Source organism: Aulostomus chinensis, chromosome 24 (genome assembly GCF_037954235.1).
Source record: "Aulostomus chinensis isolate RoL2024-O1b breed Wild chromosome 24, RoL_Achi_v1.0, whole genome shotgun sequence".
NCBI lineage: Eukaryota > Metazoa > Chordata > Actinopteri > Syngnathiformes > Aulostomidae > Aulostomus > Aulostomus chinensis.
Window position 1 is genome coordinate 13691456 of NC_141343.1, and position 26690 is coordinate 13718145.

Sequence of the window (26690 nt, forward strand, 5' to 3'; positions counted from 1 at the left end):
TCTTTAGGCAATGTCAAACAGCTAATAAGGTTAACAAGATTTGCGACAGGCTATTTAGCGAGGCACTAATTCATATGTGACGGATACAAAAAAAAAAAAAAAAAAAGACTTGTACAACATCACAAAAGACTTACGCACTGTATCCATGTGGTTGAAAACCTATTAATTCACACGTATCATGGCAGAGAATGTCAATTACTAAAATAAAGTCAAATAAAGTAAGTCACATCACATGCTGTCAATCACTCCTGCACCTGAGAGTCATTAAATTAACAACATGCCAAAACAAAACCGTGTCCTTGCTTGAAATGCGCATACCGATGAGCTGCTGTAAGGCCTCACCAAACGCAGCGAGCTGACACGTTATATATGCTTAAAAGGGCAATAAATGTTGTTTCTGTTACCTAATTGATCCGCTCTCTTCAGCGATGGCACATTTGTTCTGACTACCAACCTATAATTACAGTATGTGTCTATGTACTCTCTGGCACCATTGCAGGATGAATTCTGTTTTATATCCCATACATTAACAGGTCTGGAATTGCGTGAGAGAACTTGGACTCTGACTTGTCGTACCAGAGACGTGACAGCGGAGTCCGTTCTTCGTCTTACAGACTTCAGTTCCGTCGCAAGGTTGAAAGCTTTCTATCGCACCCGTAGTCTTTATCGGCAGACAGGCTTCATAGTGAGTTTTTAATGCTAATTAAATTATCGTTTGCTGATGAAGAAGCAAGACGACAGATGTTGGTACAGGCATTTAAACATCACATGACGAGCTAGCGCAGAGCTAGGTGAGGAGGATAACGTTTGCCTATACTTAAAACGATGAAATTCAAGCCTCAAAAACCGTCATCATTACTGATAACTTTACTGAACTAAACCTGCAACTCATAAATTTTCTTTGTCACTGAGTATTTTTTTTAGCAATTTTCAAAAATCCAATGCAAAAATCCCATTTGGTTTTGGTGGGGGGAGGGGGGGCCATAGAGATGCTAACTTCCTGGTTGGCCAACAAAAACAAGTTATCCCAGCAACAGCGCTGCATAGCAAGATTAGCTTCTTTTCCACAATTTTACTTACTACATATCATTAATGTTTAATTTCTGTCTGAGACACACACACACACACACACACACACACACACACACACACACACACACACACACACACACTAGAGAGAAACCCTCCTCATCCTTTTCCACTTGACCTGAACACAGAAGAAGCTGCTCATGAGTGAGCAAGCGTGCTATTTTAGGAACAAGAGGGGCAGGCTAAAAAAAAAAATCTATGTGGGGCAACTGCACACTGTTGACAAACATAAACTGACCCCAGTTACTGCTGCCTCACATTGTAAAATATAGAATAAAAAAAAATGACATAGCTCTGAGCCTCCCTTTCCCGAGATATGAAGTACCCAATGTCGTCCCTTGTGCAATTTGCGATAAAAAAATCAAAAGTAAATAATAAAATCACCCCTGAGGCATCAATGTTTCGCCACATTGTTCAACCTTCCCCCCTCATTAGGGGCCGTAGTGGGCAGCAGGGAAGAGAGCCAACCGGCTAGTTGAGGCCCGTTCCACCATAATGAATGGAGTTAAAGCTAAGAGCACGAGGCTCAGGGTGAAGTTGAAGGGACCGGTGCCAGGTAGTGCTGAGCTGCGAGGGGTGCTACAATCAACGCTGCCTGGCGACACAAACATGTATGAATACTCAGGTTTTTGAAAGTTAAAAAGTTAGATGAAGCAAGATTCTGTCTTTTTTTTTTTCCTGCAACTTTTTCCAATTGACCCAACATGGAAACCTTTTGCATAGCAATTGATTGCTGGTGGAATTTGGTAGCAACTGCACTTTCATGGTATTTAACTTTCAAATTCATGACAACATGAATCCCTCAGTTGTCAAAACTTGGCTTTTTTTCCATGGTTTCTGAAACAAGGACACAAAACGGGTAACAAGAGGTCTTTGTTGCACTTGTTCACAGCCAGACAGGTAAAAACTGGGCCAGGGTTAGCAACTGATGATGGATTCCCGCCAATAGCAGGTTAAGTCAGCGAGTTAAGACCGTTTAATGGGAGCATGCCAGTGGACGGAGCGACCCCGTCTCAGGAAATATCCACTCCAAGATCTTTAAAAAGAGCTGTTTCACCCTCGTAAACAAGAGTCTGTGTTGCTCTGGGAGTTCCTGAGAGCCATCGATGGTCAGGACAAATGGGACTGAGAGACCTTAAATTACAGAAAGTCAGGACGGACTATCGTTCCCATGTGAATGACGACCGGTGCTAGTGGGGGTTCAACTGCAGGGCGTGGGTGATCACTTCACACTCGGCTACGAAGCGCACTAAATTACACCTGAGTGAAGCGGTATCCCCCCCCCCACCCCCCCATGGATAGGCCTGGAAGACAAATTAGGTTGTCTTTCTGATTTACGGTCATTCACAAGACAGCTCTGACTGACAGAGGTCATTTGATGGTTTTTAGAAAATGTGAAAGTCCCAGAAAGAAAAAGAAAACAACTTCTGGGTACGTGTCAGTATATCCGCTGGCAAAAGGTGATACTGAATATTTCAGCGTATAGAAAGAGGACAGAAAAAAGACAATAGCTTTCTGTGGCATAAAGTCAGGTTATAACATGAAAGTATTTCATAAGAACAAAAAAATCTGCTTTAAGGCATCAAATCGACACGTTATTGCTTTTATTGATGTATGGGCTCTTTCAGCATTATGCTGTGGCTTACTTCCCTAGCCGGAGGTTGTGTTTTCCTCAAAGCAGTGGCATGACTTACTTTGGCAACTGCTTCAGTAAAGTTATAACAAAAGGGAGGTAAGACAAACACAGACGTGGCATCATGAGGGAAAAATCCAATAAACCCGATGCATCAAAGTTATGTCATTCACAAGATGAGATTGGAAAGTGCAGAGGGGGAAGAAGTGTGGATGAGGTAGTCGCCCGCCTGCTTGGATTACCTGGCTGGCAAAGAGCGACGAGACAAAGAGGTGGAAAAACAGAGCAGAGGTATCTGTAATTATAGGGACAGGCGGAGACACACAATAACTGACACGTGCCAATGATAGTGTTCCTATCTTAGAGGGGACATTAGTGGGCTGTGACCTGGGTTTACTTTGCCAAAGATACGGTAGCCGTGGATACAAGGGTTGGGCAGGGGGCAGAACTGGAAACTTTTGCCATGAGGGGATTAGAAAAATTATTTATGAAAAGTAAAAAATTGTGATATTTTTACGACTTGCTGACAATGTTGTGTGGATCACTTACAGCCCAGTTGGCTTTTGCCATCATCATGTCAGCAGAATCAGTTATAATTGTTACAAGTGGCGTCACGCTGCATCCACACTTGTATTTTTTGTTACCGTGCACGCGCTTTACTAGGTTTACGCCAAACTACTCCGGTTGCGTAAAACCCCCAAAGTTGACCCATTTCATAGCTGCAGCTTGGTGATAATTTGAAGTTGCACATTTTGGGGGAGGCTGCATCTGATTTTAAACCACAACTAGAAAAGTTCTTGCTGAATAGGCATGACAAGGAAGCGATGACAAAATATGAGGCTGCCGGTGGCTGCACAGAAACTTTTAAATCATGTCAGTCATCTGCTATCCAATCTGCAAAGATAAAAACCAGAAACAGGATTAATGAAGGCAGCACTAGTAAGTTTCAGGGTTTTTTTATAGTTACTGTCATGTTAGCAGACAAACTCCTTTTGCATGTTTGAAAGTCATGGGTCCAAACTGATATACTAGCACAACTTTTTTACAAAACAATGACACAAAATTACGTCATTGATACTCTTAACGTGTAGGCATAAAACTTTGGGCAGACAAAGGTGTCGTACTGGGTTGAGGAGAGAAACGAATGGAGTTTGGAGTTTGAAAGCGACAAGATACATAAACTGAAGCAAGAAAAGGAGGAATGAATGACAAGCAGAAGACAAAACGCAACAACTGGGGAGAAGTAGATTGGAGGTCTAATCCTTCTGAGGTGTATCGTAGTGCAAACAGCCCCGAGGGGAGAAATGGCATTAAGCAGGAGGGACCGGGCACGTCGAACAAGCTAAGACAGCACTCCCACCGAGTAACCAGGCAGCCAAACACTGCTCCACCTCAGCTCCTCTCTGACAAGCCTAAAGACCTTCACAAACACACCCCAAGGGCCAGCGGACAGACGGCGTAGCCCCCTCCCCTCCACTATCTTTGCTTCACCCTGCTCCCTTTCTATATTCAGTGTTGTAGCTCATCTTCTTTTCATGAACACAACAGACAAAGTGCGATAAACAAATCCGGAGAGTGGGCGATGGAATGTTAAGCGGTCGCCACGGCCACAAGCCCCCGCTGCCTTTGTGCTAGAGCGACCTCTGACCCCTGGAGCTCACCGTGACCAATCTGACAGCGTGTGCTTCGTAAAGAGAGGGAGGAGGGCTTGATATGGGAAAGTGGCTGTGCCAAGTTTTGGCAGACGGAGGGGGATGTGGCGACATGTAACTGTAGAGAGGCTTTCATGTCCTTGTTGCCACAGTCCTAAAACCGTCTGGCAGAAACAGAGAAATTCCAATATTTTATCAGGTTGGTTCCTAGAAGGGGAACAAAATATAAATCATTTCAGAACATGCTGTTGCTCGTGTGCACTGAAGGCAACAAGGTTTTCTCACCTTGTGACTGTACCTGGGTTATCATTCCAAGGAATGCATGGAAGACAGATGGGAGGGCGGGTGTGCAACCATGACAGCGAGGACTGTCGGAGCATGACCCGTGCAAACACCGTTAGCGAGTCAAAGTCAAACACAGAGATAAAGATGACAGAAAGGGGGAGCAGACATGAAAACAAAAGGCGCCGTCTATCAACAGTAACATTAAGGCACTCTGCGCGTTCTGTTGCTCTTGCGTGTTTTTCTGTTTGTAGATCTGACAGATCTGGAACACTGACCTGGCCCCACTTCTGTGGCTCCTTTTTGAACCCTTGATGATGTTCAGGGTCACTTTTTTCACGTAATCCAGACATGAAGGAGATTAAAAAAGCTTTTGATTCATCAAAAAAAGAAAAAAAAGAAATCAAGGGGTAAAAACATTATAAAAACTAGAAAGCGTACGTCGACCGAGGCAAAGCTCTGGCCTCTGGCTCCTGGGGCCCCGATTAAAAATGCGAGTAAGCAATGAGCGGACCCATGCGCGCGTGCGCGCACACACACACACACACACACACACACACACACACACACACACACACACACGTCGCAGTATGTGGATGTTCCGCAGAGCAGCAGGGAGCTGAACGAAAATCAACTTCATAGTTTTTGTGTAATCCTGTTGACAGACCCAAAAAACGCCACTAAGAAACATGGCCCCATAGTAGGGGTCAGGCAGTTTCATCCCATTTAAGGATGAAAACATCTTCAATGAAGGTAATTACAGTACATTTTATCCAAAACATGCAGCATCTTCTACAAAAGTCTTGCAGACTGCATAATTTTTCAAGAGAAACTCAAACAAGTTGCATCTTGTGTTAAGGACGTCTGGTGCATCTGATCCTGTTGTGTCATCACTTTAGTCTCTTGCAGGTCCTCCTGCTGCACTGTGGTTTTAACCTTCAGGATAGTTTGATTTGCGCTCGGTCCTGATAGTTTGGACGGGGATTTCCAAGTCGAGAACCAACATCTCAAGCTGTTTTTCATCCTCAGCACCGGCACTGACACCCACGCAAAGAAACAGACATTAATTCTGGGATTTTATAGGGATGGGGGAACATGTAAAAGCACCACACAGGTAGCAGACTCTTAAAAGTGGGCGTGGGAGAGGAGCAGAGGGGGCTTTGCCATGTGAGGTTTATGGGTTTGCTAATGCACTTACAGACTGAAGCTACTCAGAGAGAGGAGTAAAAGGAAAAGGGAACAGGGAACAGGGTATTCCAGCTTTCAAAACAAGAAATGTGATGGGGAAAGAGATTGGAGATTAAAGTCAATTAGAGGAGCTCAAAAGTGGTGTTCCATTATCTGTGGAGCGACTTGTAAGGGGATTGTAAAATAAATACATTTTAAAAAAAGGAAATGTGCAGCTGGGGATGTCACCTGAATTGAAGGGAATACACTGGGCTACACAATGCCGGCAGAAGATACTGACATAGGTGATGTTATGGCTGTAATCATCAGTAGAAGAAGAGGCGGCCTTGGCCGTTTATAGTCACCTACCAAAGAAAAATAGAGAGAGATCTTGAGGAATTCCTTTCAGTTGGGCCAGGTGGAATGGTTCTTTCATATCAGCTCGTACCGGCCATGTTGGTGCGGCCACGATAGCAACGTTTTGGAACATCTGGCTCAGAGCTGACTGGGAAAAGGGGCTCACATCTGTCGTTTTACATCTGAACTCATTTTTCCAAAAAGGCAAAAATTCATTTAGCGGTTCCCACTAGCAATGCGTGATATGGGATATCTGATTGCTGATATTTACCAGTAACAACGGAATAAAAAAGTTCAGTTCTTATTTTGTACAAACGGAACCGTGTGAGAACATTGTGAATTTGAGGCCATTAATTATGTACATATTTGTTTTTTTTCTCGCCACTGATGTTGATGAGCAAAACTGGGCCCATTCAAATGTTGGCAATTGGACTAAAACCTAAATTTTAGTAGATGGTCGATACCCACCGATACTGATGATGTTCCAGTACGATTCCTTCAACCATTATATGTATTGGATACTTCAAAATATGCATCAAAGAGGAAATAAAGACAACAGTACAAAAACTACATCCTGTCTCCTCCAGACCCGGGCCGACAGAACAGCATGACCCCGTCACATCAAACAACGCACACTCTCCGATTCACCACTCAGTTCGTTATCTCTCACGTTTCAAAACAACGTCAGAACTTTTCCATAATCTCGCCCTGACCCAAATCACAGTTGTTTCTTGTTTTCCGGCAAAAGCCCCCTGGAATGTCAACTACAGTCACATCTAGAGGACCTGACACATCTAAACATCCAGGCGCATGCTGACATGCCAAACAAGCACATACTGTACGAATCCCCTTACATATTTCTGTCCCCGGGGGAAAGTCATGAATTATTTTCTAATTGGGTCTCACACCTTATTCTGCACTACAATTATGTGGTTTTGGTCATAATCACCCAATTTCTCTCCTCTCGTAGATAAATAATAACATAACAACCCTTAAGTCTGATTTTTCACTTTTATAAAGCGAATCAAAAACAGCATTAAAATTTGATCCTGACAGCACAGCAACAAATTCCTTCCCTTCTTGGCTTTGAGCACTTTCCGATCCCGTAGCTACAAGTTAAAAGGTGCTCGAAAAAAATGTATGCATAGAACTGTGTGGGGGTGTTATTGAACCCAAGCGCCACTCATTAAAAATGTTACAGAAACTGAAAAATTAAGTGTGCTCGCACAAAAAAAAAAAAAAAAAGTGTACTGTTGGTGTTTAGGGGGCCAGATGTTCACCTTTTGGGGAACAGCAAGAGTACAGTTGCGTGTTGAGTAACTGTCGGCACAATTGTCTCTTCCACCCTTTCACGATGAACTCGTACCTCCACTTTTGAATGCAATAATTGATTTTGAGGATTTTGAATTGAGTGTGGCTAACCTGAAAGTATAGCTTTATTCTAATTAGATAACACGTAAATCATGTGATGATGTCATGTTCTTCCCCACAAAAAATAGCCGTGAAAGAGGGAAAAGATGAATTCTTCCATTAAGGAAGCAGTTCAAATCGGCAAAGTGGCTTGAAAATAGGCAGAAATTATCACCATGATTAATATTATTTAAATAGTTGCAGATGGAGAGATAAAGAGGGGAAGGCGGGGACAGGAAGAGGGGAGATGTTGGGGGGGTTCCATCGTCCGCAAATCAAACCACAAATCAACGAATGAATTGCTCGCCTTGTGGAAGCAGCGATTGCAGGGTAGGGGGCTAACGATCAGGCGAGGGCAGACAGAAGGGGAAAGGAAGAGGGGGTGGGGAGGGGGGGTGATTCCGTTGTCTTGGGGAGGGCAACCACAAATCAAGCAGTGATCAGTGTCCTCACTTAGCGTTTCTGGAATGTTCCAGGCTATAGCACCTGCAGGGAGTGGGAGACAGCCTGACAAGTCCTGCCAAGCTCTGAAAGAATTCGATAGAGGGAGGGGAGGGAGAGGGGGGTTCAAGGTGGGAGGCAGGAGAGGGGAGGAGAGGAAAGACGACTGAACTTCATTATTTCTCAATTTCTGCCATGAACGTTTTTTCAGGAGATTTTTCAGTTTCTCGCACCAAAACTATGAAAAGTTTAACTTCCCCGAAACAAGCTAGATTATCTCGAATAAAGGAGATGCCTTTGAAAGATATCTACAAGGACACAAAACAAGTTCAATTCAAAGTTTAAGGGGGGCACTTTGGAACTTTCAAAATAGAAGCTAGCACCTCATGTGCCAAACTCAAAGCCAATAGGGGGGCAGCATATTAGCAGAAACTTGGGGTGTCCACCCCTATCATCGGAAAACAAGGAAAAGCTAATTTAGCATGCTACACATAGCTTGTTTTTTTTCTGTTACAAAGTAAATCTTTTCAGCCCGTGTCATAACAAATATTAAAATGTGTTCCAAACAAGTGACCTGAAAATGTTTGCTCTTCCACTGGGTCTGGAGTATTTCCTGACTGCTCAGGTACTACAGGGTCACTAGCTCCAAATTCAACTCCCTCCTCTCCTTCCCCCCGACGCCTCCATCTCCCTTCATCATTCCTCCTCACCTGTGTGAGATGTTTTCTCTACACCAACAGCTGTGTCAGCCATTGCAGAAGCTCTGGGGCAGCTCCATGTTCTGTATGTTCAACATCATGCTCCAAAAATATCAAAGAACTACAAATCTCAACATAATATTTTACTACCAGGCAAAAAAAAGTTATGTATTATGTATGTATAAAGTATGTCAAGGTATTTGGGTCAAGTCAAGTGAGTGAGTTAGCTGGACTGTTAGCATCAGAAGTTAACAGGTGTGACGGATAACTTTTTGCTAGCTGGTCAATGCACGAGCTCGAAGGCGGAGCTTAATCTGAATGCGCATGCTCACACTTTTAGCTAAGTAGTTGTCAGTCAAATCAAAATGTTTGTTGAGTGTTAAGGACACAACAACTTCAGTTAAACTATTTTCAGATGTTTAGGATAGTTTTGCTATTGCTAATCACCAGTCTCCACTAGCTTCCAGGCTAGCAACAAGTATGTGGCAGGCTTCTTATGAATGAAGGATATTTGAGAAAAGTATCTCCTCGAGCTGCTTGCAACATGTGTCACCTGATATACTACAGTGACTGACAGATAAAGAGTTTGTGGTTTTAGTCTTATCTGCTGACACTGATAACACCTGATAAAGACCTTTCCTTTGCTATCTGTGTACAGTAGCGAGGCGGTCGTACAGGGCGAGGAGGACACCGTGAACTCCACATCCAAAAGAGCCAAACCACTCGAACCAAAGACACCGTTTCCAAGGTTACAAGAGCTCAGACCACCCAAATGAAGTCATCTGTCACTCAGTCAAACCCATCCAGTCAGCCACCCACACACACACACACACACACACACACACACACACACACACACAGTCCCAAGGGAGCTGGGAAGTGGGAGGAGGAGTCAATTCAGAGTCAGTACAGCTTGATCAGCTGAGTTCTATTGAGATTCAGGAAGCTTTTAGACGCTGATTGGCTTTCATGTCAAAGCTGACGATGACCTCTCTAGTATTTCCTGTCACTCTACCAAGGTCGAGGGTTGAAGACCTCCTCCTGACTTGAGCAGTATCTGCATGCATGTTAAAACTTAACAAAAAAACAACCAAATCTCAAACAAAGAAGGGATAAAAAGAAGTTATTTGCTGCTTGGCGATCATCTTGCTTTGATTAATTCTGCAGATTTGTTCCTTGAGTGGGTTTCATCTCAATGCTGCCAAGTTTTTTTTTTTCTTTCCCCATTCTATTTTTAGTAAGACTGACACTTGGAAGGTTTCACAGCTATATGTTGCACAGATTTCAGGTAGATGTAACCTCCATTTTTGATTCTACTCCAACAAACATCATGTCACCCTCCCTCAGTCTACATCGAACTGACCCTTGTTATCGCTGATGGTCAGTTTTGGTCCACATTTACATTTTCCTTCTCTACGGCCAAGCGGTTTAGTGATATAAATCAGAATTCTCTCCATGTAAGGGTTCACCTCTTACAGCATCATTGCAGAGCTTTCGGAACTAAGCCATATTCTGACAAGTTTTGGGGTCTGAATTATTCAAATTGAGAAGGCATCCGCGAAAAGGCTGCACGGGACAGCTAGAAAAGTTGCCTTACATCATCAGGGCCCGGAACATTCCACAGACAGATGCATGTACTTTTCTTTGGAAAAGAGTGTTTTGTTTAGGGTGCAGCTTAAATATCTCATCTCTCACCTAAGACATCTTCAATTCTAATGAACTAGCAGGGGGGGGGGGGGGGGGGGGGGCAAGGGACGCATGCCTGGATGACTTAGACCTTTCCAAAATTTGATTTGGGGGCTTGATTTGGGATTTGGACTCTTGTCCGTACAGCCAAACAAGCTAAACGGTCACTGCTAACACAACGGTCTACGCAGTGCACCGTTTTAGACCTCTTCTAGCACAACTAACTACAAATTCAATATGGCCCTGCCCAAATAAGGTCGTCTATGAAAGCGTTGCCAAGTGTGGCGGGTCAATTTTTTGGCACAACTTCAAAGTTCGCAAGCACAAACCACTGTGTGCGTTTCCACCTATTCGAAAACGAAAAGCGTGTCCTGGATCAGTCCCTAGAACATTCACTCCTGCTTGTTCTGCGGTCTTTCTGCAGTGAGTCCCCTCCTGTAAGACTTCTGTTACACCTTGAAAACATGTCTCTCTCCGAAGGAAACGATTCCATACTGCTGACGGACATTTAAAACAACATCAGCCATTGGGAGGCAACACAAATGCTTCATACAGCTTCCCGGCCGTATCATTCCCAGGCTCTACTGGTCCAGTTCCTAACGATCATACAGACCCGGAAGCAGATTTATTAACCAGTACATTTGATGGGTTTTCACTGGACAAATCTTAAACGTGCATGATAAAAATCTTTCATCAATCTCCCTGGCTACTAGGTCCGTTTTGGTATGATTGTAGAATAAAGATTAAGGCATCAAATGACAGAAAGCAATGTAGGTGGCTATTCTGACTCAAGAACGCCAGAGATAATTTAGATAAAATGACTTTGGAAGCCAAAAACAAATGGGTTAAAATCTCTTAAGAAGACAAATGTGACATTCAGAGTTTTCGTTTTATACAGTTGCCTCATCTGAGTTGTGTCATGAAAGCGCCTACTTGCTTCCCACTGCAGGAGTGAACGTCAGCAAAGAGAGAGCGATGTGGGCGTGGCTTAGAAGGGAGAACGCACGTTGTCACATAATTAAATATTCATCAGGGAGGGGGCGGGGTTTGAATTGCAAATGAGTGTGAGCGGGCCAACTCAAACATGGACTACTTTTTCTCTACCTCAGGCCACCTTACACAGACACCAGCTGCATTAAAACGTTGAAGAAAAAGAAAACTTTTACGTGCGTTTGGCATAAAACACGCGACATGAAAAGCACGTGGGATGGTATTTTCGATTACAAGTCTGGCGATGCATTGCTCTTAATGTCCTGGAGAATGAGCTGAAAAATATTCAGTAATGTGTCTCGTTATGAGGCAGCTGAAGACACCCCCAGCGTGACGCATGAAGGGGGTCTCGATTATCACATTAAAAGCACGTTAAAGTTGGAAAAAAAAGAGGTGTCGCGCCTCTAGCAAATATACAAATACTCATCCTCCATAGTTCACGTTATGAATAAATAGAGTCAAGAGCCTCTCCAAACTGAAGGACTGTTATAGTAAACAACTGGGACTTACTCCGTGCGTAGATCTCACCGCCAAGGCGACTGCAACCACGCAAATCCTGTGGGAGAAAAAAACATTTTGATAAGTTTCCCTTCTTCGTCCAGCAGGTAGACACACTGCGCCGGAGCTTTTGTGGAGCAAAACCGCAGCCGCGACCTGATTGCAAAGCCCCAAAATATGCTCAAGTGGTTTTAGTTTTGGCGCATGATTTTAAACCACTAAAAAAAAAGAGAGAGAGCTTACAGGAATTTCATTTTGGTCCAGTGGCACAGGAGGAAGCGCAGACTCCCTCGTCTTTACCAGCAAGGCACTTCAAACGCGCACATCGACGGCTCCAAAAACCCTGTCATCTACCCGGAGACAGAGGGGGAGAGGGAGAGAGAGAGAGAAAGATAGAGAGAGGGGGAGAGAATATAGTCCCACCGCCACACGCAGATCACCTTCACACACACTCCGCTCCAAGCGTATAACACAAACCTGCGTTAAAACCTGCGCGATTTCTCGTATAAAACGTCAGCAAATCCAACTCACCAAAGTTGCAGCGGTGAAGTCGCTGCTGCTGCGCTCTCCGCCGGGTTGTTGCGCCTCGACTCAGCAGCGCAGCTCAGCAGCAGGAGAGGAGGGGCCAACACATGTCATTCATGCCTCCATACCTTCGCCTGCTGCAGGAGTAGTTGACCCACGCACGCAGCTCGCGTCTACGCCGCACTTCTCCATCGATAATCAGATCCCGTCCGCCTTTAATCCGTGAAAAAAATCAACATATAAAGACATATTTGTTCGATTGCATTCATTGTACATCATTTTGTGTGAGTTTTTATCAAGTACATGTATGCTGCTGCATCATGAAATCATTATAATGTTATAAAAATGCTGCAGACATGACTTAGACACTTTTAAGCTTCTGAAAACTGTTGCTCCTTGAAGGATTTTTTCAGTCAGTTTGAGCTGGAAACCGAATTCTTCAACATGTTCATAATTTTTATGATTAATTAATTATCCCAGTTGCCTTTCCGTGGGTGATTTATTAAATCTTTAACAGCAACAAAATCCTTTGTTCTCTACAGAACTTTGTGTGCGGAGTTCCTCAGGGATCTTTCGTGGGTCCTCTTCAGTTTTGTACAAAGTCAAAGCACAACTTCAAAACAAAACCTTTACTTATCGATTTACAGTCACAAAATTTAAGTAAAGATCAGCATTAGTCCTTTGTGTTGTGGGCATCAAACTATACAAGCCTGCTTTTCTGACAATTCGCCAACTTCATATCCATTTTAGTTGAATTCGAACACGTAAATTTGAAACTGTGTCTCTTGTTTCACACACAGTTGTACATCTCCAATGATGGCTTTGGATCTTAAATTGAGATCAGGGCAACTGAAATAATACACGTGTTCATCGAGGGCTCTTACAAAGCGGCACTAGTTTGTCTGTAGTATAGACAGAACCAGTCGGTCAGCGGTGACTACTTGATGAAAGCGATTACGGGCTACTCTGATAAGGATATCAAAGTATACACAAAATGTCACGGATGAAAATGAGTGCACGATCTGATAAATCCACTCCTACCTTCAAGATAAATCCCTCAAACCATCAAGAGCACACACCACACACGGGCTCTTACCCGGTTTTACTGATTTTAATGCGCAAAAAGTAACTCAAAAAGGTGCAACACGTTGCTCACAAACAAGCACCCTTGTGCAAGGCCAGTCTAATCTGACACTTTTGATGAAGCACTTGTCTGCAGCAGCAAAGGGAAATGACACACTTCTTGAAAATTAGTATGTTTTTTTTAGATGACAGTGCCAGATTTCATGTGAATTTGAGGTGTTCCGATGCGGAGCATTCAAAAAATTTGTCATAACTTTGACTTCTAGAAACTTCAGACTGCCCAGCTGTCCCCCCTGCATCAGCAGCCCGTCACACTCAGGCTCCTTCTTGCTTTCTAAACCTTCACCCAGAAGAAGATAATATGCAACCTTCATTTCTTCTGATTCTGCCAGCAGCATCCCTTTCGTCAAGAGTCAAAAGTGAGAATTTGACCTTTAATAATCTGAGTGGAATGCAACGTGCCCGGGCGTATAGAAAATGCCAAATAAAGGTTTAATGGTAGACCTTTTTTTTTTCCTTTTCTGTGCAGCCTAGGGCATTGCGCGCAGGAGGACGGCATATCCATCCGCCTCTACAGAGTCCTACTGAATTCTACAGCACAGAAAAATAATCTAAAACAAGGGACAATAGACTGAAATGTCACACCTTGAAATACCTCCAATTTATGCTGTAGAAAAAAACAACAACCTGAGGGATTATTTTTAGATTAATTGTATGAAGGTGCAGGAGTGGGTATCAGTGCGCGCCTGGGGTGTGGGAAGTAGATCCGGCATGCAGGTTTGCAAGTCGAGGAGAGAAAAATTAGAGAGGGGGGACTAGAGAGGCGCACGGAGCCAGAGCCAGGACCAGTAGGAGCCTCTGCAAGCGCAACAACAGCCGACACGCCGAGAAGAACTCCTCATTTCTAGTGCGCTCAGAGCGAACGCGCAGGGGGGAAGCGGGGCTATGACATGCCAGTAGACACCCGTAGAGTTCGTCAGAGTTAACGCAGGCGGACCCTTGCTTTTATTCCCCCCGTAAGATGAATCAAGACTTGAAGAGCCTGCGCCAGCTCGCCGTGCCTCTGCTCGTCCTCGCCCTGTGCGTCGCGGTGCAGCGAGCCGACTCTGCGGTAAGTGCGTTATGATATACATTCATATACACCCCCCCTTTTTTTTTTTTTTTTTGCAGATTTTGCGTTTAAGTTCCGCCGGGAGGTTAAGAAAGTCCCCTGAACCGGCGCCGGACCACCGGCTCCCTCTCGGTCTCTGCGTGTCCCGCATCGAGCTCCACTAGTTTATAAATAGAGGCTCCACAACAAGTGCTCCAAGAATAATTCCCCATCCCAGCTCTTTATGTTGCAATGAAAATTAGCGCAGAATTGTTTGTGGAGCTTTTTTTTTTTTTAATGGCACTTTCTTTTTCTTCTTCTGCTTTGGAGTTTTCATGAAAGATCCGAGCGGGTTTCTTTGCTCTGCGCATCCTTGCTGGCCAACCTGGACGGACTCGTCTTTTACTGGCGGGTTGCGTTTTCTTGTTTTCCGTTTTCTTTTGTTTTTAAAGTTTTATTCTGGAATATGACATTGCGCACTTTACGCCCCCTGCGGTGCGCTTTTCTTACGTTTATCAGGTGTAAATCTGCAAGTGACGTCACATGATGAAGTTTCAGACACTTGTTATAAACTTTTGTCGTCTCTTATGTCGTGAAGGGCTTTTGCGCAAAGTATTTGCGAGCGCGTGAGAGGGTGTGTGTGTGTGTGTGTGTGTGTAGATTGGATATATGTGTGTTTTTTCACACTTTACCCTCTTTTACACCGTCTGATTTTGCATCTCTGACCCACAATCACTCGCCAATGCGTGGAAAATATCCTAATAAACATATATGTATTTATGTATATATAATGAATATTAACGCTCATTAATAATTCATGAGCTTGCATGCTGATGCGCCTGGCCCCGCCCACAGCAGGCGTGCTCGGTCAGGTTAGCAGTGCTGCTTCTCTGCTCATCAGTTTTTGGAATAAACCCTGAAACGTAGTTGAAACACAGTTTTTACTTGACAAATCAGGCCAGAAACCGCCTTGTAGGCTGCAGCTGCGCGGTTTATCGCGTATTTATTGTTACCAACAGTATTGAAGGAGATGCCGGTTTTTTTTAAACGCATCATTTTCATTGATAACAACACATTAATAATGATTGTGGTGTGGTTTTTGCGGTGAACTGTGTCGATTTGAGATGTTTCTTAGGTTTAGAGACAATGATTCTGCAGCGCTGCAATATTGAATTTAAAATGTATTTTCACACAATTTAACTGAGTATTTTTATCAGTTACACAGCCCCGCTTACAGTCTATCATCCATGTTATGAATCAAAATCCCTTACATGTAAAAACAGAAATCAGTGTGCGTGAAAGAAGCTCAAAATTTGATCTGTGCTGAAAAACAAATCTGCCCAAATGTCCAGTCGGGCAGCCGCTGGTCCAGAGTTTAAGCCCTAATATGGACGTCAGGAATCTCAAGGTGTTAATCCGTCAAAAGGTTTAAAACCACATCAACACAACAGTCAAAGTCCAAAAAGTAAAGCGAGGCGTGGATTTCCCAGCGCCAGGTGGACTGCTGGTGTTGTCATGGAGATTTTAAGATGAAGGTGATGGGGGTCCCCTGGAATCCGTCTGGGATTCCCTTTTTTTTGGCGGGGGGGGGGGGGGGTGATGAGGATGCGTAGATTTAGGAGGAGGAAGAGACTGAAGAGCAACCAAACACGCAGGAGTCAGAAGTGATGGCGTGGCCAGATATGAAAGGGATGATTTCTCTCTTTCCCTCTGTACTCATCCACTCTTTTCCTGCTCATGTCGCTCACTGAGGCCCCCTAGTGGAGGCGGTGTGCATGACCTTTGGACCACTGACCAACAAGAATCCCCCAATATAAGAAGTACTGTAGTATTTATACCGCAGAGTAAAAAAAGAAACTCTCCTATTCTACTGAAACCATTACCCACATCTCACCTTTTGACCACATTTGTGGTCATGGAACCGCAACATTTGAGGGAGGGTTTTTTTTTTTTTAAAGAAGAAGAAAAGAGAAACACCTGAGCAGCTTTATACCTGTGGTGTGATGTAGGCCGTTACATGATAGCGCAGACATGTCACAGCGCCACCTGCTGGCATCAGGAAATTACATGTTTTTTACTCTGATGTCCTCCCCCTCGTCCTCAAATTAGGTCAAAAATACCGCAAGAACCAGGCGATAGATTAATCTGAGGACTGAGTTTTTGTCTGATGGTGCTGCCATGACAACACGGCCGATTTCCCTAAACCGTCGTAACTGACCTTTTCCAGTTTCCACCTTTTCAGTCATAGTGCCACCTAGTGGTTACAGGAAGTAAGACTGATGGAACAGTGGGTGTGTCCTCTCTACCGCCACCTAGGGGATGCAAGAAGAGAAATTTGCATGAGTCAGTAATGTAGCACCTTTAGCCGTGACGCCTCGTTATTGAAAATCTGCTCTTTCGCATTTCTGCACGTCATTTTAACGCCCTCTCTGATCCGAGCCCTTGCTGAACGTTGATTTCGGTAAATATTGTCGAAACTCATTGCTGCGTGACTCCAGCCAGACCGCCGCGGGGGTTTGAGTGGTCACGTGACCGCCCCATCACGTGACTTTAAACAGTGCCTTACCAGTCGCAAGGGGTTTGGAAGCCAAAATGTCCTCGCAAATACAGAGGTGCGCACACAGACGCGCACCTTATTGTTAATCGCTAACTTGTTATAAATGGAGCATCATGTACATCAGTGTTCCATAGCTATTTGGCCGTGTGTGTGTGCGTGCGCGCGCGTGTGTGTGTGTGTGTATGTGTGAGTATGAATCCTCACCTCAGATATGAATCTCCATGCAGCCAGGTGAGGGGGTTCAGCAGTAACGTATACCTGCAGCTTTTCCTTTGAACCAAACATACCGTGCAACCACAACCATACACTTAATTTGATGCTTGCTTTCCTGTTCACAAAGATGCGCACACACACACACACACACACACACACACACACACCCTCATGGGTTCCCCTCAGTGACCCACATCCCAGGTGGAGTTGGAAGTGTGTGTGTGGTGAGATGGTGTAGGTAGCCATAACATCCTCAGGTTGTGGAGATAAATGTGTGACGTTACCTGAAACAGTAGACGGAGCGTGAGGAGGTCACGTTTCTGTTTCATCCTTTTTTTGTTGCCTCATGTTTTTGTCCTCTTTGTCCCTCTTTTATTTCAGCTGTCACTCCCTAAAACACAGAATTTGTATTAAATCTCAACTGCAAACAAAAAGTGAAAAAAAACTAAGGAAAGAGACACTCATCAGATCTTTTTATACTCATACCAATTTGTGAGTTTTTCAATAAAAATATGTCATGTGTCATTCCTCCACACTTCCAGGCGCAAGCATAATGTAAACAAAGCGTTTCCGGATAGAACTGGCACAGCGGTGTCAATGAGTCTAGATGCAGTCAGGATTAACAAGTGGACAAAAGTCAGTGAAAGCTAACACCAAGTGTTTAGACAGCTAATTACCCCTGTCCACTATACACACCCCTCCCTCAGTCTCCTCATTTGCTGCTCTTTTTGTCTCAAGTTGGAAGAAACAGTGTTGGATTTGAAGTTTCAGTAGAAACTGTACAGAAAATACCACAAAATGGAAACTTTTGCAAACTCTGGTCCTCTTCGGTTTAGTGTTTTGGGTTAAAAACCCGTACGGTGCTGACAGTTGATTCTAAATCGTTTAATCCGTCTTTAATACGATTATTTCAGGAAAATAACTTTTGGTTAATACTACAGACAGTTCTGTTTCTGACACAGGCTCAAATCCATGTTTATCGACAGCTGAAGGGGAAAGATACAAAGTTTTGGATGAATGCCATGTTAGCCACGAGCTAAGCTAGTTGGCTGACATTACCAACAAGTTAGTTTACTTTGGTTCTACTATTTTGTAAGGAAAGATACAAAGTTCTGGATGAACATCTCGTTAGCGGATAGCTAAGCCAGTTAACTAGCATTAATTATGAGTTCTATTATTCTGAAAGGAAAAGATACAGCATTTTAGATGAATGTTATGTTACCTGAGAGCCAGGCTCGTTAGCTAACATTACTTAACAAGGGAGTCCACATTTGCTGTACAGTTTTGAAAGGAAAAGATAAAAAGTTCTGGATAAATGTTACGTGAGCTGATAGGTAAGCTAGTTAGCTAATATTTATAATATATAAAGGTTTTTACTATTTTTCCTAAAAGATACAAAGTACGGGATGAATGTCACATTAGCCAATATTTAAGCTAGTTGGCTAACATTAGAAACAAGGTAGTCAACAGTCATCCATAGAAAGGTGGCAGTAAAAGTAATGTGAATACACGTAGTTGTCTCCTTTTTAGGTTACAAAGGTTCAAAATAATGAAATTAAAGCTTTGTAGGAGGATTAGTGGTGGGTATCAGCAGGAGAAATGGCAGGACTAGATGTACTCACAGTAGCAGCAGTAAAAGTAGAGTAGTAGTACCATTTCTAGTAGCATTAAGCAGCTTTCTACTTGATAGTAATTTTATTTTGATAACTAACTGTTGAAAAAACTAGAATTACTGTGTCAATGAAGTAGCCTGGTGCCATTTCTTTCCTCAACCCTCCTCTTTGCATAAGCCATCTCCTTCTATCACTCAAGCTAGAACCCCATTCTCACCCCCCTGCCTCCCACCTCCCTTCCTCCCTCACCCTCCTCTATTCAGTCCTAATAGCAGGGTAAACATAGTGTGTTTGTTAGAGACTTCTTTATTTACTCCATCCCTCGCTGTGTGGTTTGAAGTGTTAAAGGTTGACCATCTATCCGTTTATCTATCTATAGTTTTGTTCTCATCACTAAGCAGACATGATAAAACCTATTTTTACCCCATTATGACCCTCGAAGCAGCTCATGGTCATGGTATTCAGGGTCCGCCACATGGCCGCAGTGGTGCGCTTTAACCAACACTACATGTGGGGTAGTTTCTTAAACAAAAAACCATCTGTCACAAGTCAGGATCCCTTAATCTCGAGGGTTAAATTGCAGTCATTTGAGTGACCTTTCTCAGGCCTGGGTTGATTTCAGTTGCAGATTATGGTTAGTGTGAGCTATCTGGAATCTTTGGGAGAACATTTTTGAGTACTTGTTTTTGACATAGCTGTGGAGAGGAAATGATGGTGTGATGCAACAAGGTTCCTCAGTGTGGGGGACATTGTCCTGCAATAAATCTAACAGGGACAGTTTGTTCAAACCCAAAAATGAAGGAAGATAATCAGGCCGGATTTTAAATTCCATGGTCCGCCGGGACCATCTGCGTCTAGCGAGCTCTTAAGTTGGGCTTTGCATTTACATTCAAAACCCCCGTCACCTCTACGAGAGGGTGGTGTACGTACCTTGATACACAAGCTCATTCAGCATATCAGCGGAATAAAACATTGCGCATTGTGTCATTGCGCCAAGAAATTTTGCGACAGTCCCGAGCTTGTTTAGTTGTTCTACTTGAGTCTATTCTGCTCAAACTGACTAACGGTTCCTGGAGATGCTATTTCAGGCTATGTTTCACCAGTGGTGGCCCATAAGGTGCGGAACAGTCCACAGAATCTATAGTTTGTTTGGCATTGTGATTTTTCACTTATATAATATATATAATAGTATAGTCCAACATTTACAATATATGGATAAATCAGTTATTCTCAAGGGCAGGGCCATGTCGGCATTTCAAGCAGAAGTACTGATTAATATTTACCAGAACTGTTCTTTTGTTCCCCCCGTTGCACCAACAGTTGTGGTTCACAGGCGTATTGAAGCTTGTGTATTGAACTTTTTTTTGGCCTATATTCACATCGCCAACGATGAGAACCAATCAGGAGTTACTTTACTGTTGGGAGGAAGAACAGTCTTTGACTTTCTCACTTCTTGTAGATGTTCTAGATAGAAAAGGTTCCACACGTTGCTGCAGAGCGCAACTTTTGAGCTTCAGGAATACAGACGGTCACTCCAAGCCAATGCATTTGTTGTAACGTTCATTCGTTGGACTTCAGCTAGGCGGAGGTAGACGCTCTCCAAGTTCCCCCCGATTTCCATTATTTATCGATCTACAGATTGTTTTCTCAACCTTTTGGTTGCAAAGTGTAAAAAAAACAACGCCCATAGCAACATCCTGAAGTCCTCGATATTTATTTGACCAGAATGCAAGGCCTAAACAAAAACTGCAAATTTGAACAATGGTTGCGTGTCGTTGGAAAGAGGTGCCAAGCTTAAGTGGTGGCCTGTACTACAAGACGTTTCCTTTGACCTTTTCATTCTCACAAGTGAAAACATGATAGAGAGGCGTAAACTCCTTTCGTCCACGCCGTCTCCAATACGGAAAGAAGTCATATTTGTGCTTGGACCTTAGGGGACACAGTCTTTGGCCTTGTGACCAACTCTTGGTCACGATTCAGATGTAGTATTTCTGCCATTTCTCAAAGTGGTTTAGTGTTGTTTTTTTAGTATTGGCTTGCCAATAATTGAGTTGCGCTCATGGGCTGATGGGAAAATCAGGTATGTAGGACAGCATAAATCTCAAGACGCTGTTGAGCAAATTGTGGAGATAAAGAAGTTGTTGAACTGTGTTTTGGACTATTTAGAAAAAGGGTTTAATCGCAGCTTGCATTCAAGGTTAGCAGTTTTTAGAGATTGAATGTAGCAGTTGAGTGAAAACGTGTGTTCAGGAAATGGCTTGTGTCCATGAGGGTCTGAATCATGTTCTGTCATAGTGAGTGTGTGTGTAGCAGCAATCCAGTGGGCTACCTGACAAATCCACCTACACGGAACAGTCACAAGACATACCGTCCTCTTTCTCCCTCTGACCTTTTCCGAGAGCACATCATCCTTTTCCTTTCTTTACAAGCCCGGGGACCGACGCTTCAGGTGGGAAGCAAAAAAATTTAATAAATCTCTACGGAAGGCAAGTTATTGCGAGTGGGAGATAAACAATACCCCAAAAGAGCAACGAAATAAAAAAAGATTGAAGATTTTATTACATTTCTCCTCTAAGCGGGATCGTTTATTGTTTTGCATTTTTTCTTTGCAAAGAGAGGGCGGGAGGAGGCTTAATCTGTCTAAGATCAGTGGGCGACCTTGATGTACAGATGTCTACCTCATCCTCTCTTCACCTGCTCCGACATCTTCTCCCATCTCAAGTGCATTTTAGCGTTGGCCAAGTCTACCTTTCTGCATTTGTTCGATTTTGCTTGCAGAAAGAAAAAAAAAAAGAAGCTAAAAACGGATGTCCTACGCTGACTCTCCTCCAACGGTGCTGTACCCTGTGGGATGGGGTGGCATTTCCCAGTTATAAGCTAGGCCTTTGTGCTAAAATGAGTTTTTCACACCAAATATCCAGGTTTGGAAAACGTATTCTAATCTGCCACAAGGCATCCCAGCACGTCAGCATCTCCAAACGGTGACAGGAAGTTTCTCATCATGACTGGGCCAATAAAACTGAACCTGTCATACCCCTGGAAGTTTCAGGAGGTCAATATTTGTAGTTATTGAAGTTGTGCACATGAGATTTAATGACTGTACACTAAATAATAAATCTTTGGGCTTCATTCACCATGCTTTCACACCTCGATACTCAGAAATAGAAGTATCAATGTGTATCTTAAAGAGTGCAAGTGCTTGTTATACCTTTTTGCCAGAAAATTGTGTGCCCTTTCCATTCGCGCGAACGCGCCGTTCCTGCCTCTCAAAGACCAATATTCTACTTTTGAGAGAGCTTTTCAAAATGTACCTGTAAGTACACACTTGCTCTTGTCTTGTACCTCCATTTTTTCAGTGTGTTCCTTGTTGAGTTTGGCTGCCTCAAAGCTTAGTTGCCCCCTTGGTGCGGATTTGTGCACCGGACCAAGACCTGTTGAAGAGCTGGTCCTGATCCTGTGCCAGGTCAGGTACATACCAGCTGTTATGGCGCGTTTATGTCGAGAACTTGATCCGAACCATATGTGGAACGACTAGGTGCTGAACTCTGAGGGTTTGAGCTGCCTAATTAATGGGAATGTATTTGAAATTTGGCAATTAGAAAAGACGGCGCAGGATTTGAACAACATAAAAGTTGACATTCCCTCTAATATCCCAAGTTATGTTGCTGTCAGTTTGATCATGTGATTGACTGGTTTTTGCTGTGCGCGTGCATTGCAAACAGAACCCGAGTCTCGTGCCTTGATCAGGATTGTTTGGGTGGGCGGAAGATTTGACTTAAATTTGGGATTGCAGCATTCTTACGTTTGGGAATGGCTGCCTTTAGACACTCGTCCCACTTTTCTACCTCTATCTGTCCATCTCACATCCCCCCCATGTGTGGAGACAGATGGCGAGGAACGATAACCTCTCAACAGAAGTACTTTTAACTCTCAGTGTGTTTAACGTCTACTTCGCAGGCTGCCTAGAGATGAGTGAATGAAGTCATCAGAGCTGCTTCAGGGAGGCAGGAAGGTGTTTTGACTGCAGGAGGAGGATTGATGGGTGCCTCGCTGTTACTGAATAAACCTAAATTAGTGTGTGGGAAGGCATCTGGTTCCCTCTTCTTCTCTGTTTTTCCTCTCTCACTCTTCCTCTTTCATTCCCTCTCCCAATCTGGGCACCTGTTTCTTCTATCACTCTACTGAGAAGGAAACAGGACTTCCCCAACAACCACATGGGAAAAGAGACCAGGCCAACATAATGAGTGTATGTGTGTCTGTCTGCAGTGAGTTTCTTTACTTTTGTCTCTGTATACAGTTACCACATTGCCTTTTAATATACTTGGCTGTGGAGCTATTTTGAGCTGGGCGTGAAGAGGGAAGCTCTCTCGTTGTCCAAAGTGGTTTATGTTTACATTTTCCTGACAGGGACCTCTTGTGGCCAGGCCAAGTAAGGACTCTTGTCTCTCAGGACCAAAGGCAGCAGTAGTGCTATGTTGTTGCCGCTCCACCTCCCCATAAAGACAAGGATGCGGTTGATTCGCATCCTGTTTCCCACCAACACTCAATCTTTTAACACCTGGTTGTACCAGGTAGGCTTATCATCACACATAAATGAACAAGTAGGTGCCGACACGTAGGTTCAAGCGAGGTTTATCGCACATTTGGATGCCTTTGTCAAATAACTGTCCACCAGCGTCAGGAAGTAGTGTCATGACACCCAGTAAGCCGTCATGTTAGGTTTAGATCTGGGGTTCAGCTTTCTACTTCCTGAAGGCAACTGGACCACTGCCATGCGACACAAACCAATATCTTCTCTTGCAAATGTGCAACTTGTGCTTGCAAGCAGGACTTGAAAGTCTGGTGTTTGTTCAACACAAGTGTGTAGCGCTTCATTTCAGTTGGTCTTCGTAAGGCTGCTAGCGTAGACAGTAGGAGGCACAGTAGGCAACTACCAGCCTGTGTTATGTTTGATTATAACATTCTGTTCAATGGTGGAACAGCAATCACATCAATTGATCAGGATTGTTTTGGTCTGCACCAGCACCTGATATATTTAGATGCTAAATACTTTGTGATGCTAACAAGCTAGCTTTGTCTGTCTGCTGCACATGGTAGGTAGTGACCAAAACAACTGATTCCATGTTGTACATACAGTAGTAACAAATACTGTGTGTGTGTGTGTGTGTGTGTGTGTGTGTGTGTGTGTGTGTGTGTGTGTGTACATGCACACTTCAGGTGGAGCCTGGACTTAGTTAATCCCAGGTCAGTGTGGCGGCTGGTATGCAACTAAGCCTGTAGCATGCAGTCCAAGGATAATGTTCAGCAGCACTGTGCAAGGTGCACGTGTGTGTGTGTGTGTGTGCGCGCGTGTGCGTGCGCAGGTGTGTGTCAGAGCATTTCCTACATTGTTGATCGACAGAGGAAGACAAAGTCACTCAGACGCTCCTTATGAATGCTTCAGAGACAACATGGAGTTCTACTGAGGGCAACATGATTGTTTTTGGGACTTTTTGGCCCGTTTTCTAATTCTTTGCTCTTTGACATTGATTATCAGATTTTCTGGGACTTAAGGCTCGAAGCTTTTCCCCGTCACTGTTTTGATGGTGGCAGAGAAAAAAAGCTTTCTAATATTGAACCTCTAGTTGAAGGTGTTGAATGTGATTTTTGAACCCATCTCGGCCCTTATTGAAGCGTTGGTTATCGGTCCTTTAATGTGTTGCACGTGGTTGAGTGGAAGTACTGTGGTAAAATTTGAAATACATAAAGAATTTCTGATAATTTCAGATATGTCCGGCTCTTTCTTCCAGACTTGAGTGTGCGTGATGTGACTGTTATTGTTGTTCTTACATCTTTATTGCCAATATAGTCCGATTCAGAATGAAATTGAGAATGTGAAGACATGGCTTAGCTGCTTTTGTACGTGCGTGTGTATGAATGTGTGCGTGTCAACACTGAAAGCGTGGCATTCCTGGTCTCCTCTAGACAAACAGACCCCCGCTGCACAGAACAAAGGGAAATATCAAACATCTGTCACAGCGCTGAGAGGGCGAAGAATGGCGAGGCACGGAGGGCCGAGGCAGGGAACGAGACGAACGAGTAGCTAAAAAAACAAAGCTGGTCATGAAAATATTAAAGATTTGCTCACCTATTGGATAAGATATAAAGACTGAAGAAAAATAAAGTAGATGCTAACACTCAGTAGCCGACAATGCTAATTCCACCTGTTAACACTCGCTAATGCAAATTAGAAAGATAACCATGTGCCTTCAGTTGGCTAACTATAACTAAATCACGTAGCTACCAACATGGCTAACACCGAGCTTGCATTTGCTAAACTAGCTCTGTTAGCTAACCACAGAAAATGTCTTTCACTGGGTGATTTCAATTTGAATAAATAACCAATGGGAAAACAGTGTATTTATTATCTTGTTCACGTTACCCTTTTCCACACCACTGGCAAGACGTTTCATTTTTGACACACAGCTTCTTTGGGCAATTGATGCCTACAGGTTTTCTGTAGTTTTCTGCAGCTGCTGCATGGACAATGTCGGTGCACTTGCTCAATTTTAAAATCTGTAAAAAAAATTGGAAAGCCAATAATGTACTTCAAAGTGATTCAACGACTGGCAATGATGTGTTTTCTGAAGTTTTTGTCTTTACATTAACAATCAGTAAGGTTTTTTACAAACTTGGCGTTAGCTAACTAGCTAGCACCACCAAAAGGCTGGTGGAGAAAGACTGAATGTACTCTACCTTTATTATCGGTATCCCACTTTGGAGCGTGTTTCCTTTGAGGCTGGTAGCTATCACCTTTTATCAGGAAGAGATGCGGAACCATGCTGCAAGACTAGCTTTGCTCCTTTTTGCTTCACTTTCTTTTTTGCTAACAAGCTAATACAATTTCAGTGTTTTGGTATCCCAGCAAAATGCATGAGCACACATCTTAAAGCAACGCTCATTTCATATTTCTATGAAAAAAACGTCAAAAGTCCAGTGATTCTCCGCCATCTTAAAGTTAGCTTGAATGCTAAAACCTGCCTTATGTTTAACAGAGTTTATTTGTTCTCGGGTTGAATTCTGTGTTCCTTCACGTTTTCAAACAGCGTCTGAACACAGTTGCATGCAGCATTTTCGGCGGCTAAATGATAGATGATAGAGAGTTCTCATCAGTATGTAGGAGAAATTCAGGCAGGGAAGGAACCTGCTGTGACCTGCCTGTTCCCAAGATCTGATCAGAACAGAAACTGAGTGCCAGGGGAAGCCGGAGAGATCACGTCTGACGGAGCATCTTAATACAACCGTTGCCAGAAAAGTCAGCATCTAATACATGAACGTTGAGATCCGACTGATTGAAGGTGACTTGGACTTCGGTGTCATTCGCAGTGGCAGCCATCTTTGCTAGATTACTGTGTTGTTGTTGTTTTTTTACTCTCCTAAAAGCTGAGATTTCTTTTTGGCAGCTTTTATATATAGACCTCACATTCAGTTGTTTTTAATGTCATTTTCCACATAAAAATGTGATGCATGTCCTAATCTGACAAAAATATTCACCCTGAAGTGACATTCAGTGTCTGATGTGTGTATTTTGGCCTGCCTGGACTTTCATTAATAAAATAATGATGCAAGTGAGTCGTCGTTATGATCACGTCTGCGTAGATTTACTGTTACAAGTCAAGCAGTCAGTTTTATTTTGTTTTATAGACTTTAGGGTGAATGATATTCAG

General features: G+C 43.4%; 2 protein-coding genes across 3 annotated transcripts in view; one reads left to right on the plus strand and one right to left on the minus strand.

The window, feature by feature from the left end:
• Positions 1 to 16837, minus strand: part of col4a6 (collagen, type IV, alpha 6) — a 116920-nt gene extending 100083 nt beyond the window's left edge. The window contains exons 1-4 of one of the 2 annotated variants that reach the window (XM_086197544.1): positions 16820 to 16837; positions 12435 to 12641; positions 12147 to 12253; positions 11916 to 11961 (exon numbers count right to left, since the gene is read on the minus strand). In XM_086197544.1, coding sequence (XP_086053670.1) covers positions 11916 to 11961; positions 12147 to 12157 — 57 coding nt within the window. In that variant the 5' untranslated portion in view covers positions 12158 to 12253; positions 12435 to 12641; positions 16820 to 16837. The remainder of the gene's footprint in view (positions 1 to 11915; positions 11962 to 12146; positions 12254 to 12434; positions 12642 to 16819) is intronic. The other variant, XM_086197543.1, reaches the window with a different exon arrangement.
• col4a5 (collagen, type IV, alpha 5 (Alport syndrome)) overlaps positions 14306 to 26690 on the plus strand; it is a 46571-nt gene continuing 34186 nt past the window's right edge. The window contains exon 1 of the mRNA XM_086197545.1: positions 14306 to 14622. Within this exon, the coding sequence (XP_086053671.1) occupies positions 14533 to 14622 (90 nt within the window). The 5' untranslated portion in view covers positions 14306 to 14532. The remainder of the gene's footprint in view (positions 14623 to 26690) is intronic.